Below are 15,065 nucleotides of genomic sequence, written 5' to 3'. Positions count from 1 at the left end.
TTACCATATATATTCATGTGTAGGTTGGCCTCATATAAAAAGTCAAGGGCAGGTTTTGTGCCTAAATTATGAATTTTTATAGGATTCCTGGTAAGTCAAGGGTCATTGTGCAGAGATGGGAAAGCACCTAGGGCAGGCATTTCCAAAGTCCGGCCTGGGGAACAATTGCGACCCCTATTCACATTTCCACGGGCCCACAGCCTCTATCATAAAATCAATAGCATGTGGCCCGCCAGCACTGTTAACCTCAGTATAAAATACATGTGTACAAAAAAGCTATTTTATATTTCACCAGAAGACTGCTGTTACTTTTAGTTGGGCAATGAAGAGAACTTTGTTCCACTGGGTACTTTCAGAATTGTGTTATTAACTAGAGACAATTACATCTACCGTTCTGAAGGTTTGTTGCTCCATTTCAGTATGGTTGCTTATATAGTTTGTGTTTTGATTTTTTTCTGATCTCACATTTGAATATGTCTATTAAAAGCCTGTGTGAAAATTAATCCTGAGAATTGATAGTATCTTGGGCTGAATGTGAAGCCAATGAGTTGTGATCTTACAAGCATCTGCGGCAGGCCAGAGCATTCAAATGACTAGTTGTTGTGCTGGTAGGGAATCACCATATGTTGCCTTCATCGGATCAGTCGGCGTTTTAATTGTTTGCCTGAACACAGTCTATGCCTCAGTGGTGATCTCTCACTTAACCAGCAGTGGCGTGGGAGTAGTTCCCTTGGGGCTTCTTCACAAGCTGTTCCAGAACTGTGAGTGTAAAGGAAACCCTGTGGGCGTGGATGAAGATTTCCCCAAATGTTGCCTAGCCAAGAAAAAACAGCAAGGTTTCCATATGAAGAAATCATATAAACAACCAGCCCACACGTTAGCTTCGGAAATACGTTGGGAAAAGAAATGAACCAGTAAATGAGTTGACCTATCAGTATTGAAGTGAAGTATCTTACATGGGACGTAACTTCTAGTGGTCCCTATTCACTGCATTGCAAAAAGCAAATTTTGAAAACACTGAGTTGTTTTTGAGGACTTAATATCTTTTAGATGTAATTGGGGGTTTTGGTACATTAAGGCTGTTCCAACGTGCCTTTTCAGATTAGGAACCCCACTACCAAATCCCAGAAGCACTTTAGTAGAACCAAGATCACCGCTCACTGCACACTGCACTTATATTTAATCCCATATCCCTGCGACACATCAGCACTTTTAATCCTGTACCCCTACTCCGGCCGGCTCAGTTTTAATAATGTCTTGTTGTATTGCTATTGTTTTATTGTTTTCTGCTTAACTGTTTTATTTGCTATGTATTGTATTGTTGTATTGTGTTGGGCTCCGGCCTGTTGTAAGCTGCATCGAATCCCTTGGGAGATGCTAGCGGGGTACAAATAAAGTTATAATAATAATAATAATAATAATAATAATAAGCAGATTGCTTCTGATTTTTGAGAAAGTACACAAAGGATAATAACGAATAGGCACACATGTTAGTGCAACTACCAATTGCTTTCTTAATTATTTCATTTGGGAGAGGCACAATTGTAGAAATTGTGTATTATTTTGGCTCATCTACAACTAGGCTGTTCTTCTTTGGAGTTGCCTACCTCCGATACTATTCAGAACCAACTGTCTTATATTATTTTTTCCATAATAACTCACACTCTGTTATTCATCCTGGTAAACATTAGAAAAATATTACTTCAAATCTAAGTGTTCTGATGGTCACATGGTTATAGCAACTCTTTCATTTTTCTGCCACATTATTATCATCTTGGCCACATTTCAACCCCCACTTTACTAATTCTGCCTATATATTGTGTAGTTACTCAGCTCTTCAAAATCTAAAGTTTTGTGGAGAGAATAATGCAACCAAGGTGAGCATCAATGTCTTCTCTAAGCTTTCCTTTCTTCTCATGATGTAGCCAAAGTACTTCATTTTTGCCTCTACTGTCCTTCCCTTCATTGAGCAGTTGGGTTTTATTTCCTGAAGTATGGGCTGGTTGGATCTTCTGCCGGTCCAAGGCACTCTCAGAACTTTCCTCCAACACCACACTTCAAAAGCATCTATCTTCCTTCGCTCAGCCTTCCCTATGGTCCAGCTCTCACATCCGTAGGTGGCTATGGGGAATACCATTGCTTTAACAATTTGGATCTTCGTTGCCAGTTTGTTGTAGAAACATATAAAAAGTATAGGAAAAAAGTAGGAATAAAGAAAGTAAATGTATAATGTATAATCCAAAAGCTTTAGCAATAGATGATAATCCAAACAGTAATACAAATGTCTCATTCAGATCTCAAGGTAACAGTCCAGAAATAGCCAAAAAGTCACAATCATAGCACAAGTCCACAAGCAAGAGGTATACTTAGTAAAACATGAGCAGGAATATAAAAACAAGAACACAAAATATTTCCAAGAAACTAAAATCCAAAACTTGAAACAAGAACCAAAGAAGATAGGCCTAGCTTCTGACTTGACTGCTATGTTTCCTGAACTAACTCTCAGGTAAACACCTTGTTAATTAATAGGTACCCATGAAGTAATTTTCCTGCCACATAATCTCTCCTCAACTTTCCCACATAAGCACTCGAATCTACGATTCCTATTTTCTTCTCTGATATGTAAATGGAGACCTTTGTTGGTCTCCATAACTCCAGGTGTTTTCTCCTGAGACCCTTCTGTATCACTTATCTCTTCAGACAAATCTTTATCTAATATTGCAGTTTCTGGCACCTCTGACTTTCCAAGTCAGATTTCTCACAGAAGGAAGCATCATTTCCCTGACTTGAATCTTCATCACTTTGAGCCCCAGGAAATCCCACAGGCAACCCCACAATCCACTCAGTGAACCCATCAGCCTCAGAGTCTCAGGCTGATCTCCCAACAGGTTAAGTGCTGAAATTTAGTAACTCAATTTACTCATTTTAGAAATTTACTCACTATGTACACTATAGTTTATAGGAGAAAGGATGATATTAACTGTATTTAATAGAATAGTCAGTATTGCTGTCAATATCATATTAAAATCAATTTAACTGCATTCAAGGTCCATATGACATTTTATCATAATCAAATGCCAGGAAGGTGATTATATTAATTAATGAGGAGAAATTTAGAGACCTTAATCATGTTTAATGAACAAATATGTAAATTCAGCTAATTTACAGTATGTCAGAGAGAGAAAATGCATGTGAGAGAAAATACATTTAATGTATTTTAACTTTAAAAAATGACATACTCAAACTTGGAAAAGGTTACAGCTTGCATTTTGGTCAACCCGAACAGACCTCCCCCTCCAATTGTGGCAACTCCTGGCGGGGAAAGTTGTCCAATTCCTACAAAAATGTAAGAAAAGAGACAAGACATCTTTCCATGTCATTTTCAGGATGAGTTCTAATGTTGGAATCAGATAGCAATCCAGATGGCACCTCCTTTCATAAGAGTATGGATCTGACTGTAGATGCTAAATGAACCAGTTCATCTTACTGGTTTACTAATCCAAATAATTTTTTAAAATATATTTTATTCCAGTAACGAAATACTATTGGAATATGTTTTCATTCTTCTGTGAATAGCCATTGTTTAATTACTTCGTAGTTTATTGATTATCTTTGTCAGAAAAGTGCCAGATCTGTCAGATCAATTGGTGGAAGATGGGAAAATGTGAGATGGATTCTGTCCGACCCCCTCTCTTTCTCCCTCATTTCTATAAGGAATATTTTGCAAACTCTGCATGTTTGATTTATATCCTGCATTTATCAATAGGAATGATATCAGTACTATCATATCTGTTTGCTATTCTTAGTAAAAAAAAAATGTGATTAAGCACAAGTATGCTAAATCTAATTTCTTACAGCCCAAAAGCTCACTTTCAATGGGCATGGAGGAAAATCCAGTGGTTAGAATTATATGGTCATGTCAAAAGAAATTATAATGGTATCTTCAGTGCATAATGATATTGAAAAGTATGTTGATCTTCATGTTAACTCTAGCATGGTTAATCAGGTGCATTTCTGTGTGTTTATATAATTCAGAAAACTGTCAGGCTGCCATTAACAGTTGCGTCCTCAGCAACAGATAAGGGATAAAAGGAGGTCACTGAGCAGATATCATATTCAGGGTTGTGAAGTTTAAAATTGTTTTTGCTGCATGCATAATGGGTGTTAGCAAACCTCTTTATGATTGTGGTTTCCATAACATCGCCTTGGGTAAATTGGTGGATTGTAGGTCATTCAGCTTTTGCAGCTTTGAAAGCACAGTCTGTTTTTTTAAAACAATGACCCAGTATTACATAGCCCAAATTGAAAAATCACAGTCCTTTGATTCAGACTCTAAAAGGCACAGATTTTAATCAGTGATTACTGTTGCATTACAACTGCCAACTGAATTCACAGAATAGTGATAATTGTTAGGGGTTTTTATAAAAAGAAATTTGTGATGCTTTTGGCAGGCCCTGCAACCCATTAAGTTTCAGATGGAGACACTGATGAAAAGAGCCAGTGAACCAACAGTAGGACTATAGAACCAGTAAAACCGACTCCTGAAATAGATACCATGCAGCTTGATAACTACATTAGATTGCATTCAGATGGGTTGTTCTATGAATAAAAGAGCTTCTTCCCTTTATAGGCTCAAAGGACACTGTGTTCCGTGTTGGATTGAGCCAAGGTTGTCTAAAATACCACATTCTGCTGTATGAATTTATCTCAGTTTTGAGATCTTCAGGGAAGGCCCGCTACCCTTGGGGGTACATCTGGTGTCCATATATGAGAAGGGTTCTCAATATTTCCTTCCAGGTTCTAGGTCTCATTTTCTAGAGATGCTTGATGTGCTGTTCTGCGGGACTTGCCCAGAATCAGGTGAAGGTAATTTTAGTTTGGCAAGGCTTTGGGAAGTGAACTCTTATGTAGACTGAGTTTTTAATGTACTGTTTTGTATTTGTAAAATATATAGTCTGTAAATATTGTTTTTTAAATTGATGTTCTTAAATTGCTTTTAACTCTGATAGTTTTAAGTGAATTTTAACTTCTGCATATTTTATTGATATTAGTTTTTATCTGTATGTTTTGAAATCTGTATGCCACCTTGAGTCCCAGAACTGGGGAAAAACAGGATATAAAGCCTTAAGCCCTACAAAAAGAGAAAGGCACAATATAAATCAAATAAATAAAATTAATTTGTTCATCAATATACCCACAATTTCTCACTAACTAGCCTGTTTTAATTTGATTAAACCAAGGAGTAATAATGTTTGAAAGGCATGTGGTCTTCCAAACATTTTATATAGACAAGTTGAATATCAATTATCTGAAATGCTTAGGACCAGAATTGCTCCATATTTTGGGTGGCAGGGGATATCCATATAGACACAAAGAAATATCTTGGAGATGAGACCCAAATTTTATTGATATTTCACATACACCTTATATACATATCATGAAGGTAATTATATAAACAATACTTTAAATAATTTTGCATGAGATGATGTATGGTACCTTTGAACCATCAGAAAGCAAAGCTGTCACTATCTCAGCCATCCAGGTTGACAACTGGATTTCATAATTCAGAATGCTCAGTTGGTACTATGATTAATTTTTATGGCAGCTCTGTCAGATAGGCTAGTTCGCAAAAGACTATGCAGGGTCATAGCTTATGGCAAGTACTTTTCATCTTGAGAAATGCTATGGGTTGACATTCTCAAAATTTCGTAATTGTATATACTTCAGAATCTAATATGAAACAAAATGGTTTTTCAAGAATTATGTTAATTGATAACTACTTTGATTTGGTTCTAGATAGATCACTCCATGAATGACAGGGCTACTTCCACTTATGGAAGACACTGGAAACCCACCAAGGCTTCTCACTAGAGATGAGAAGGTGACCTTCACTGAATTTCTCCTCCTTTTGGGCCATGTTCAGAGCGCTTTCTTCCAGTCTGAACAGAACTGAATGCAAGCTATTATTAACTGAAGAATAGAAAAGAAGTAATAACAGCCCATGATGTTCAATAAAGCAACTTAATGTATATAATAATTTTAAGAAAAGTAAATGTTTTCATTTCTTTTCTTCTTTTTAGGCAATGTTCAGCCTTTGCATGGTTGAAAGTGGCGCAGATGAGGTGAATTTACATGGCATCACAAGCATAGGTTTAAAGCAAGCTCTGGATTTTGCATATACTGGACAGGTATGTTACTAAAATGACCTACAGAAATACATATACTGTGGTGAAGATGCTTTAAGGCAAATTTACAAAAACCTATTGAGAGTGCTGAACATGGGTTGGGAAGATCTCCTAAATGATGAAATGGCCTTGTGACTACCATAGCACCTTCAGTGTATATTCAACCTATTTTGACACCCGCCTCATCACACTAGAGTATGGATCCACTTTATATTTGGTTTCTTCCTCCTGGAGAATTCTGGGATTTGTAGTTTAGTGAGGCCCATGTCTGCCTGAGGTCCACTGTTACAAATAATACCAGCAGATTGTTTTCTCTCAATAAGAAGTCAGTTTATTTCTGCCTAGAAAAAGAATGTAACAATTAAATGAATGTATTGATAGTGGAATTTATCAAACAAAGTAAGACCTTTAGTTTAACTCACCACACGAAGGAAGGCTGAGATGTTTTAATTTCTTGTTTGTAATGTATATGATATTTTGTATGTATGTTTTATGGCATCAGATTGCTTCCTATCTGTGAGACTACTCTGAGTCTCCTTCGGGGTGAGAAGAGTGGTATACAAATGTAGTAAATGTAGGCTTTATCTCTTATTGGGATTTTATGTATAAGATTGTGGGGCCTTTGGGATGTTTTAAGTTGAGTCTTATGTTTCACATCATCCCTCTTGAGAAGGGCAAGAAGGAAAAGCACAACTGATATTAACTCAGAAGAAATCTATTGATCGTGGGAGTCAGCAGAGTCTCAATTGATTTTGTATAAACATTCTCTAAGGTCAGTGTGAGATCGAGGTTGCTGAACAGCCTTCCCTATGCTTTCTTTGAATAACATCTGCCAGTTCCACATTTTCCTCTGTTCTGCAAGTTCCCTGGTTGACTGCTCTGGAGTCTGACTGCCAGTCTGTCTGGCCTATATTGCTGGTCTCTGACAGATAGAGTGTCTTTGGTTTCCCAGTCTCAGGACACCTCCCTCAAAGACTAAGGACACAGTTTTATGTTTCAGGACACAGTTTTATGTTTCAGATCCGAATATCAACTGTCACTGTTAAGACGTCAGGGGAAAAGGCCAATTGTACTATAGAAAGAAGCTCTTTCCTTTTGAGATGTGTTTGCAGAATCAGTACACAAATGTCCATTCCAATTTCATGCCAAGCTCAAGGTCCACATTCATTTTCATGGAAGATGTAAAAATATGTTGGCTACAGTCTAAAAAGCTGGGCAGCTATCTCTATTCCTCCATGAAAGGATTCAAAGATTGCACATACTATTATGGAGTGCTTTAAATTTACAATGGATTTTAAGAAGCATCTGAGATGGTGCAGAACTGGCAGAGAGAGCCCAAGTGGTCATGCCTTACATCATTTTTTAGCATGACATTTCTTTTGATTAATTCAGGCCCCATCCACACAGTACATTAATCATGAGAGTTTCCATTTCAAAATGGGGAGTGGCTAGATGACATCACTGGAAAACTTGCAATGATTTGCTACAAATGAGGGAAACCTTTTTATCCCATTTCTGGCTGAAAGATGTGGATCTTCGCATGTCTGAGTGACCCTGCATGCCAGAAAACACATGTTTTCCTTCTCTCCCCCCTGTGGATATTGCTCCAAATGATGTCTGTCCCTTTTAAAAAGCCCGAAACAAATGATCTGCTGATTGGGCTGTCCAACAGACACACAGGTGGTTGACAGGAAGCATGAACGAAGAGCTATTAAAATTCTCTAAAACTTTGTTTTACACTCTATAATAGTTTAATAATTAATTAGGGAAGGGAGAAATCCGGCGGACGTTTTAAAAAAAATTCCCTCCATTATGTGCTGAACTGTATATGCACACATGCAAATATGCTTGCATTCTATTAGGATATGCAGATATGTGCATATATGAATCAGCAATAATATAGGTATTATGGTCTGCATAATTTTTGCCTTCAGTTAATGGCTACATTTTATTGACTATGAAAATTTGGGAGACTGTTAGGGACTCCAGTGTAAAGGAGAAACCATGATTGCACACATTTTGATCCAGCTTTTCTAAAACAACTCTATATGGTTTTGTTTTGCATTTAGTTTCTGAATAGTTTTTAATGTCAGTAATACTTAACTTAGTGTAAGTGGGTTAAGGTAAAGCTTTTCCCTGACATTAAGTCTAGTCGTGTATGACTCTGTAGGGAGGAGGTGCTCATCTCCATTTCTAAGCCGATGAGCCGGCATTGTCCGTAGACACCTCCAAGGTCATGTGACCAGCATGGCTGCCTGAAGTGCTGTTATCTAATATTCAGAGAGCCAAATTTCTGAGAATTAGACTGATCCTAGCAATCACTGACTCAGAAAACCCTTGGTAAGATCACCTTAGGGTTGCCGTTAAGTCAGAAATGACTTGAAGGCGCAAAACAACAAAAAGCCCAATTTGCTCCAATGATGTATTGGAAAACTGTATCTCAGTTCTGCCAACTTTATGGATTTGGGTTATATGAACACCACACGAAGCCATTACAACCATTAGCCATTTCATTGTTAAAAGCAGACATTTTTGTTTATTTAGGATAATTCATGTTGACTTCTGTTCCTTTGGAAACTCAACCGTTACAGCTGTGTTCAACCTGAGGACACTGTGATATGATTAAAATGCATGCATCCTTTAACATGTGCATTTTGCTTGTAAGCGTGACATTGTGAAACAAGAGGCTAGAAGGCAAATTTGTATTTGCTGGAATGGTGAGACAAGAGCCTGAAAGGTGTTTTTACATTTGCTGGAATGACTTCCCTGAGAGACTCTAGTCATGCCAATGTGAGGAGCAGCTGTCAGAGTGGTGAGAAGCCTTGACACCCATGAGGTTACTCAAAAGCACTGAAGTGTTAATGGTGAGAACTTCAAGGTATTGCGTGGGTGTAATCCAGAAACACTATTAACAAATAATTGGATTTGTACATGTGCCTCCTACACAATGCTCTGAAAAAAAAAGTCTTAGTCACCTTAAGTTTTGGTCCATCCATGCAAAATTACCAAGGAATAAGACATTTTCTTGTGGAATGGAGAATTTGTACTGGCTGCCTCCTGTCAGTAAACTCTAGCTCTCTGTTATATCACTACAGCCCCAACTGAGATAAAAGAATAAGAATAATGCATTGTTCAGAACATCAAGTCTGATGCCCCTGATTCTTTTGTCTCATAGGCATGTGGGTGACTATTATTTTATCCAACTTGGAACAGAAAGTGTCTGAAAAAGTATTAATTCAAGATAGAAATTTAAAAACTGGATTCTTTCTGCCTATCCACTCCTAGGCAATTGTGATAATGGTAATAAAGGCCAGAATCCTATTGGGTAATTATTAATGTGAAAGTGAGTTATGCATTTGTGAGTGCTTTGTATTCACAATCCCTATGGAACCACTAACTTATGGGATAAGTAGGTACGGTGAAAGCCTCCCAGGGCTCTTCTAGACAGGCAAGAAATGCAAAAGAAATTGGGATTTCAAATTATTATTATTATTATTTAAAACATTTATATTCCACCCTTCTCACCCCGAAGGGGACTCAGTGTGGAGCACAGCATATATATGGTAAACATTCAATGCTGGGACAAGAATTCATTATATGCATACATAAACATTTAAAACATTTATCTCAGCGTTAAGATACACTGTTTAAAACCATCTCCATTCCTGTAGGGATGGAGGCCACACAGCTGGTCTAAACACTGGGATTTTGCGGGGGAAAGGGGAGTGTCCAGATGTTAATCCCTGCTGATCTGCAGGGATGGGAATTGGCACTGCCAGCCTTCCCTCCCTGCCCTCCATTTCCCTCTGCACTTACTGGGAGAAGACTCCACAAGACCCAAAGACGCTTTCTTAACCTGCTCTTTTGGAAGAGTCAAAGGAGGGCTTTGAGTTAGGAATGGGGGATTTCTCCTCCAAGCCCCCCTATTGGATCTTCCAGGGAGGAGGAAGAGAGGCAATGGCTGCTGGCCTGCATGGAAGGTGTCTTCTGATAAGTTGAGAGGAAAATGGGGAGCAAGAGAGAGTTCAGATAGGAGGGGAGGAAAGCACATTTTTTCATGCTTGCAGAGATACACAGACATGGAAAAATGTATGTTTCTCAGAAAAAATAAAGTTTAAATGGCAACTTTTAAACACATGTTTTGCAGTCTTTAACCCAATTCCTCCTGCATTTTAGCTAAATGTCATTTAGCCCCCCCCCCTTTTTAACCCAGTTTAACCTGGGTTATAATGCATGTGTGAAAGGCCCCCTAGTTCCCACTTACTGGTCAGTGGCTGCTGCAATAGATAGGGTTCTGTTCCCCTATATCCTGGAAGTAGCTGACTGATATTCTCACTTGCATTTCCACTTGCAAGTGATCTCTGTTGTAAGGGTGATTGTAGCTGTTACAATAGAGACTGTTCAAGTAGAGATGATAGTCAGCCACATCCACAGCAACAGGAAAACACACTCTGTCAATCTAACAGCTGCTAACTAGTAACTAGTAAAAGGGGATTGGGAGATTAGGCTGCGATTCATTCGCTAGCCATGTAGCTACATCAGTTAAGTAGCAAGAAAGTGCGTAGAGGAGTTAAGTAGCAAGAAAGTGCATAGATTCATTTTGAAATAATGAATTTTGGTTCTAAAAATGGAGTGTCTGACTTCTGCCTTGGAGATCTAAGAATTGTTTGTTCAACTGAGGAAAAATAAGCTTAAAGCAATCATAGTCTATTTTCCTTGGAGTAAGTGCCACTTAACTAAAATTAAGACTTTCTTGTAATTACTTTTGAGTGGATTTTTTTTAAAAATTAGAGATGTAATAGGATATGAATATCAATAAAGGAGAAGTCATTGAAGAGAGTATTTCTGCTGCTCAGAAAGACTCCAGACATCATTGCTAGCAATGTGCCATCTCAACTTCTTAAAATCCCTTCCATTTCCAAAGCATTCCACTATAGCTTACAAATTCTTCAGGCCTCTATTGAATATGAAGGTCCATGAGAAGTGGACCTGCCTTTCAGGCCTAAAAGGAAGAGCCCTAGTTACTTGAGGCTTTTGGTCTACCACAAAGCATACCTCCCTCCCTCCACTCATTCTCTGGGCCATTCCAGAAAGAGCCAAATCTTGTAAGGAACTCGGGTGTTTAATCCCAGTTCCTCCCAAGATTCAGGTCCAACACCAACCCCAAACCCCGTGCTTTTGCTGGGGTGATGGCTACATGCCCTTCTGGGTCAACCAGGAGCTTTCGCCGATGAGCCTGACCATGCAGCCAGACACCTCAGGTAAGTTTTGGGGAAAGTGGGAAGCTGGGTGAAGAGGGTGGGGGTGCCATTCTGCTTCTTTGGGCTTTTAGAGCCTGAAGAACCAGGATGGCAATGGATATTGATCCCTAGTATTGCAGAACGCCCACAGAACCAGACCTGGAAAGATCTGGACCTTTCAGTAAGACCCGGATCTTTCCAGGGATTAAATTAATCCATTCTAATACTTACTTTTTTTCATTGCCAATCTTGTTTTTTGGAGCAGCTTTTCTGCTCCTAAAAGTTCAGTATCTCCCTTCCCCATTTGCTTTCCTTCTGCGGGTTGGAGACAGAGTATGTTGCTATCTCATGGGCCAGTTTGGAGCACCGCAAGGGATAATGAGCTGCCAGTTTTTCTCTATTATCCTCATCTTTGTCTTCATCTTATGTCCTCATCTTATTCCAGTTACTTATCCCATTGTCCTCATCTTATTCCAATTGCTGCAAATTAAGTTCAAACTGTATATTAACTCTGTGAGAAGGGAGGAGAGAAAGTGGCAGAATCAGGTATACTCAGGCAAAATAAACCATTGCAGCCTCTTCTAGCTTGCATGTTCTACCTTGCCTTTGCCTTGATGTTGATTGGCCAGAAATAGTCCCCAAGTTTCATCTGTTAAGAGTTATAGGGTAGGCTTTCCCAATAAGTTAGAATCTTTAAGCATCGTGCAGCCCATGCTGGTTTGTATTGCATGGGAAATAGTTGATCAAATAGGCATATTTACTCTTGAAATCTGATCCAATACCATACCTGTCACCATATCTGAAATGTATGCTGTTGTTCCTCTCCCTATTCCACTTATTTATTCAAATGTTGGGGAAGAGAAACATTACATTTTGTGTAAAATAGGTATCTTGAGACCTCTAGCGAAAACAGTTGGTGTTGCAGGTTTAGATACTAAAGCTGGGATTTTGGAGCTGCTCAGATGAACTTTTATTGTAAACTGTTCTTACAAAAATATTCACAATTTAGTACTCTCTGGCTAAAAAGTTAAATCATGAATTTCAATTGTCATTGTGTGTATTACTTTTTCAAAATGCTCCTTTTGTATTTAGTTAGCCACTTTTGTTATTCTGGTATTGGACTGTGTGTGGTTGGCTTCTGGAGATGGTAAGGAAGCTGCCTTATACTGAGCCAAATTATTGGTTCACTTGTTGGCTTCATAGTAACCAACATTAGATATCCCAGTAGTAGATAAATGCTTTTTCTGGCTTCTTTGCTGGCTGGGATATCTGCCTCAGTCAATGGTATAATCATTTTAAAACAGGAATGAGTAACTTCATGGGGTTAGAGGAATGCATTGGACCACTCTCACAAGCTACTGGGGGCTATTTGGAGGCTGTTGCCAAACCACTGAAAAGCTATATACATTTAACAGTGCTCTTTGTGGTAAAAGTGGGCAGTAGATAGTGCATGGCTAATAAAACAAATCTTCTTTTCTGTTCACCTTGGCTGAATTCTGCATTGAGAAGTGTAACTGTGGAAATTTAGTTATGATGTCTGTCCATGTTACTCTGCAGAATAATATCTTCTCCCCAACATATCCATTTCCAAGATGTTGGAGAGGAGAGCAGTGAGTAATGGTTCATCCGGCCCTTACCCAGTTGCAGGAACTATTGAGACGAGCAGATGCAGAAAACCCTATGAAGTCTTGTCAGGATCCTTTCACAACTGTCTGTCTCAGCGCATCCTGCAATCGGGAGAGGACTGGATAATTCACTGTGCACTGCCCCAATTTTCAAGCCCTTAGAAAAGACTGTGTTGTGTATTGGGGAAGTAGGGCAGCCATGAAGCTTCAAAGGTAGGATTTGCTTGTTGCAATGACTGTAATCCTGAACTGGAATATTTACATTTTCCTAGGTCAGACTGCCTGTGCTTAGGTGTTTTCTTCCTGCTGCTAGAACTAGAGAACAAGATCAACAGCAATGTGCAAACTATTCTGCTTTACCTTGATATATTACAACAAGCACTGGCTGGAGTTCTTGCAGCTAAAAGAAAATGGCTGGATGCATCCCATCTCTTTCTAACCACCTGGAAATGGCTGCATTAGAGGGCAAGGGTGACTGGAAGTTTATAAGGAAGGTTTTAGGAACAGAAATTCAAGTATGGAACAGAAATTCTGACCCATTCTACACCCATAAAAGTGAGTTGTGTGGTCATGAGGCAGATTTAGGACATTGTTACTTATGAACAGGATGCCAGCCATTGTTTAATTCAGAACACAGTGGCCTAGAATCTGCTTCACTTGCTGCTGATCTGCTCCTAAGCACAATTCAAAGAATCTTATATAACTTGGTATCTGGGGCACCTGATAGATTCTCTTTTCCCAAAAGTATTGACCTGTGCATTTGGTTTATCATTAGAAGTCCCTACCAGACTGCAATCAATGAGACAGCAGCCTTTGTTGTGGGATCCCCAAACTATAATACTCTCCCCATAGAGATTCACTTGGCATGGAACTATAGTGATCTCGTTTTGATGCCAGCTGAAAACCCATTTTCCCAATAAGTTAAACATTTTAACATTAATTTGCTTTTCTTTTTTAAAAAAATCTCTCTTTTGTTCAAAACAAGCACTGCCACTGGGCTATGCTTACTTTACCTGTTGGTTGTTGCATCACACAATGCTATGCTATAAAAATGGATTGTACCATGTTTCTGGTTAAAGGGAATGGTTTTAACTGAAGCAGATAGTGAAGTTGCTCTCTGAATAACCATGGTATCATTTGTGCACACAAATTAAATTATTTCACACCACTAACTCCAGTCTCCTGGAAACACTATTCTCAATAACTATTGTTTTTCAGTGGAAAAATATTGATACACTGATGCTGCCTTTCAAAAGCAAGAGTCTTGCTAAAAGGCTATGTAGACTATCTTGTGGATTTTCCAAAGGAGCTGGGATATATCAAAAATTGGAAATGAGCTAATCATGACACCTCTTGAATGTGCCAGAGCTGGTGTAGTTAATTACCCTTTCTGTGGGTAATTAACTAAAGATGGGAGGAGAAGGAAGCTTGACAAGTGAACTGAAAGGGAAGTAAAAAGGTATCTTCCCGCATGCCCAGAAGAACATAGGAGATGGTGGTTGGTTTGCCTTGGTTTCCCCTTCCCTCATTATGGAGGATTTCTCTGTTCATGGCAAGAAACAGAGTGGGAGGCTACAGCTCCGCATCCTGTACCCATCCAAGGTTAAAAGTTCTTGCTAAGTCAAATGGACCAATGATCTGACCAGTTATAAGTTAGCCTATTAGGAACAACTAGTTTTGATGGTTGTCATTATGATTCTCCCTACTTTTTTGAGGAGAACCAGCTATGTCAGTTCTCCTTTTTAATAGTCATTGCACATTTTTGTTTGTAAATTTGTGCATCTGGAGTGTTGCAAAAACTGACAGCTACACACACATTTTCCATAAGACTTTTAAGTACAGATGCTTTACCAACTTTATTGTTTATTATTCTTATTTTCTATCATAGGTTCTTTTGGAGCCAGGAGTAATTCAAGATGTACTTGCTGCTGGGAGCCATCTGCAGCTTCTGGAGATGCTTAGTTTGTGTTCCCACTACCTTATCCAGGTAAGGATAAGAAACTTGATCACTACCT

The 15,065-nt window shown here is 38.8% G+C and overlaps 1 protein-coding gene across 3 annotated transcripts in view; it reads left to right on the top strand.

Annotated features, from left to right (window-relative positions):
* KLHL32 (kelch like family member 32) overlaps nt 1-15,065 on the top strand; it is a 101,869-nt gene that overhangs the window by 32,574 nt on the left and 54,230 nt on the right. For all 3 annotated transcript variants that reach the window (XM_060753069.2, XM_060753067.2, XM_060753068.2), the window contains exons 4-5: nt 6,081-6,188; nt 14,939-15,037. In XM_060753069.2, the coding sequence (XP_060609052.2) occupies nt 6,081-6,188; nt 14,939-15,037 (207 nt within the window). The remainder of the gene's footprint in view (nt 1-6,080; nt 6,189-14,938; nt 15,038-15,065) is intronic.

This window comes from Anolis sagrei, chromosome 1 (genome assembly GCF_037176765.1).
Source record: "Anolis sagrei isolate rAnoSag1 chromosome 1, rAnoSag1.mat, whole genome shotgun sequence".
Taxonomy (NCBI): Eukaryota; Metazoa; Chordata; class Lepidosauria; order Squamata; family Dactyloidae; genus Anolis; species Anolis sagrei.
This window is presented reverse-complemented; position numbering and strand designations above follow the sequence as displayed.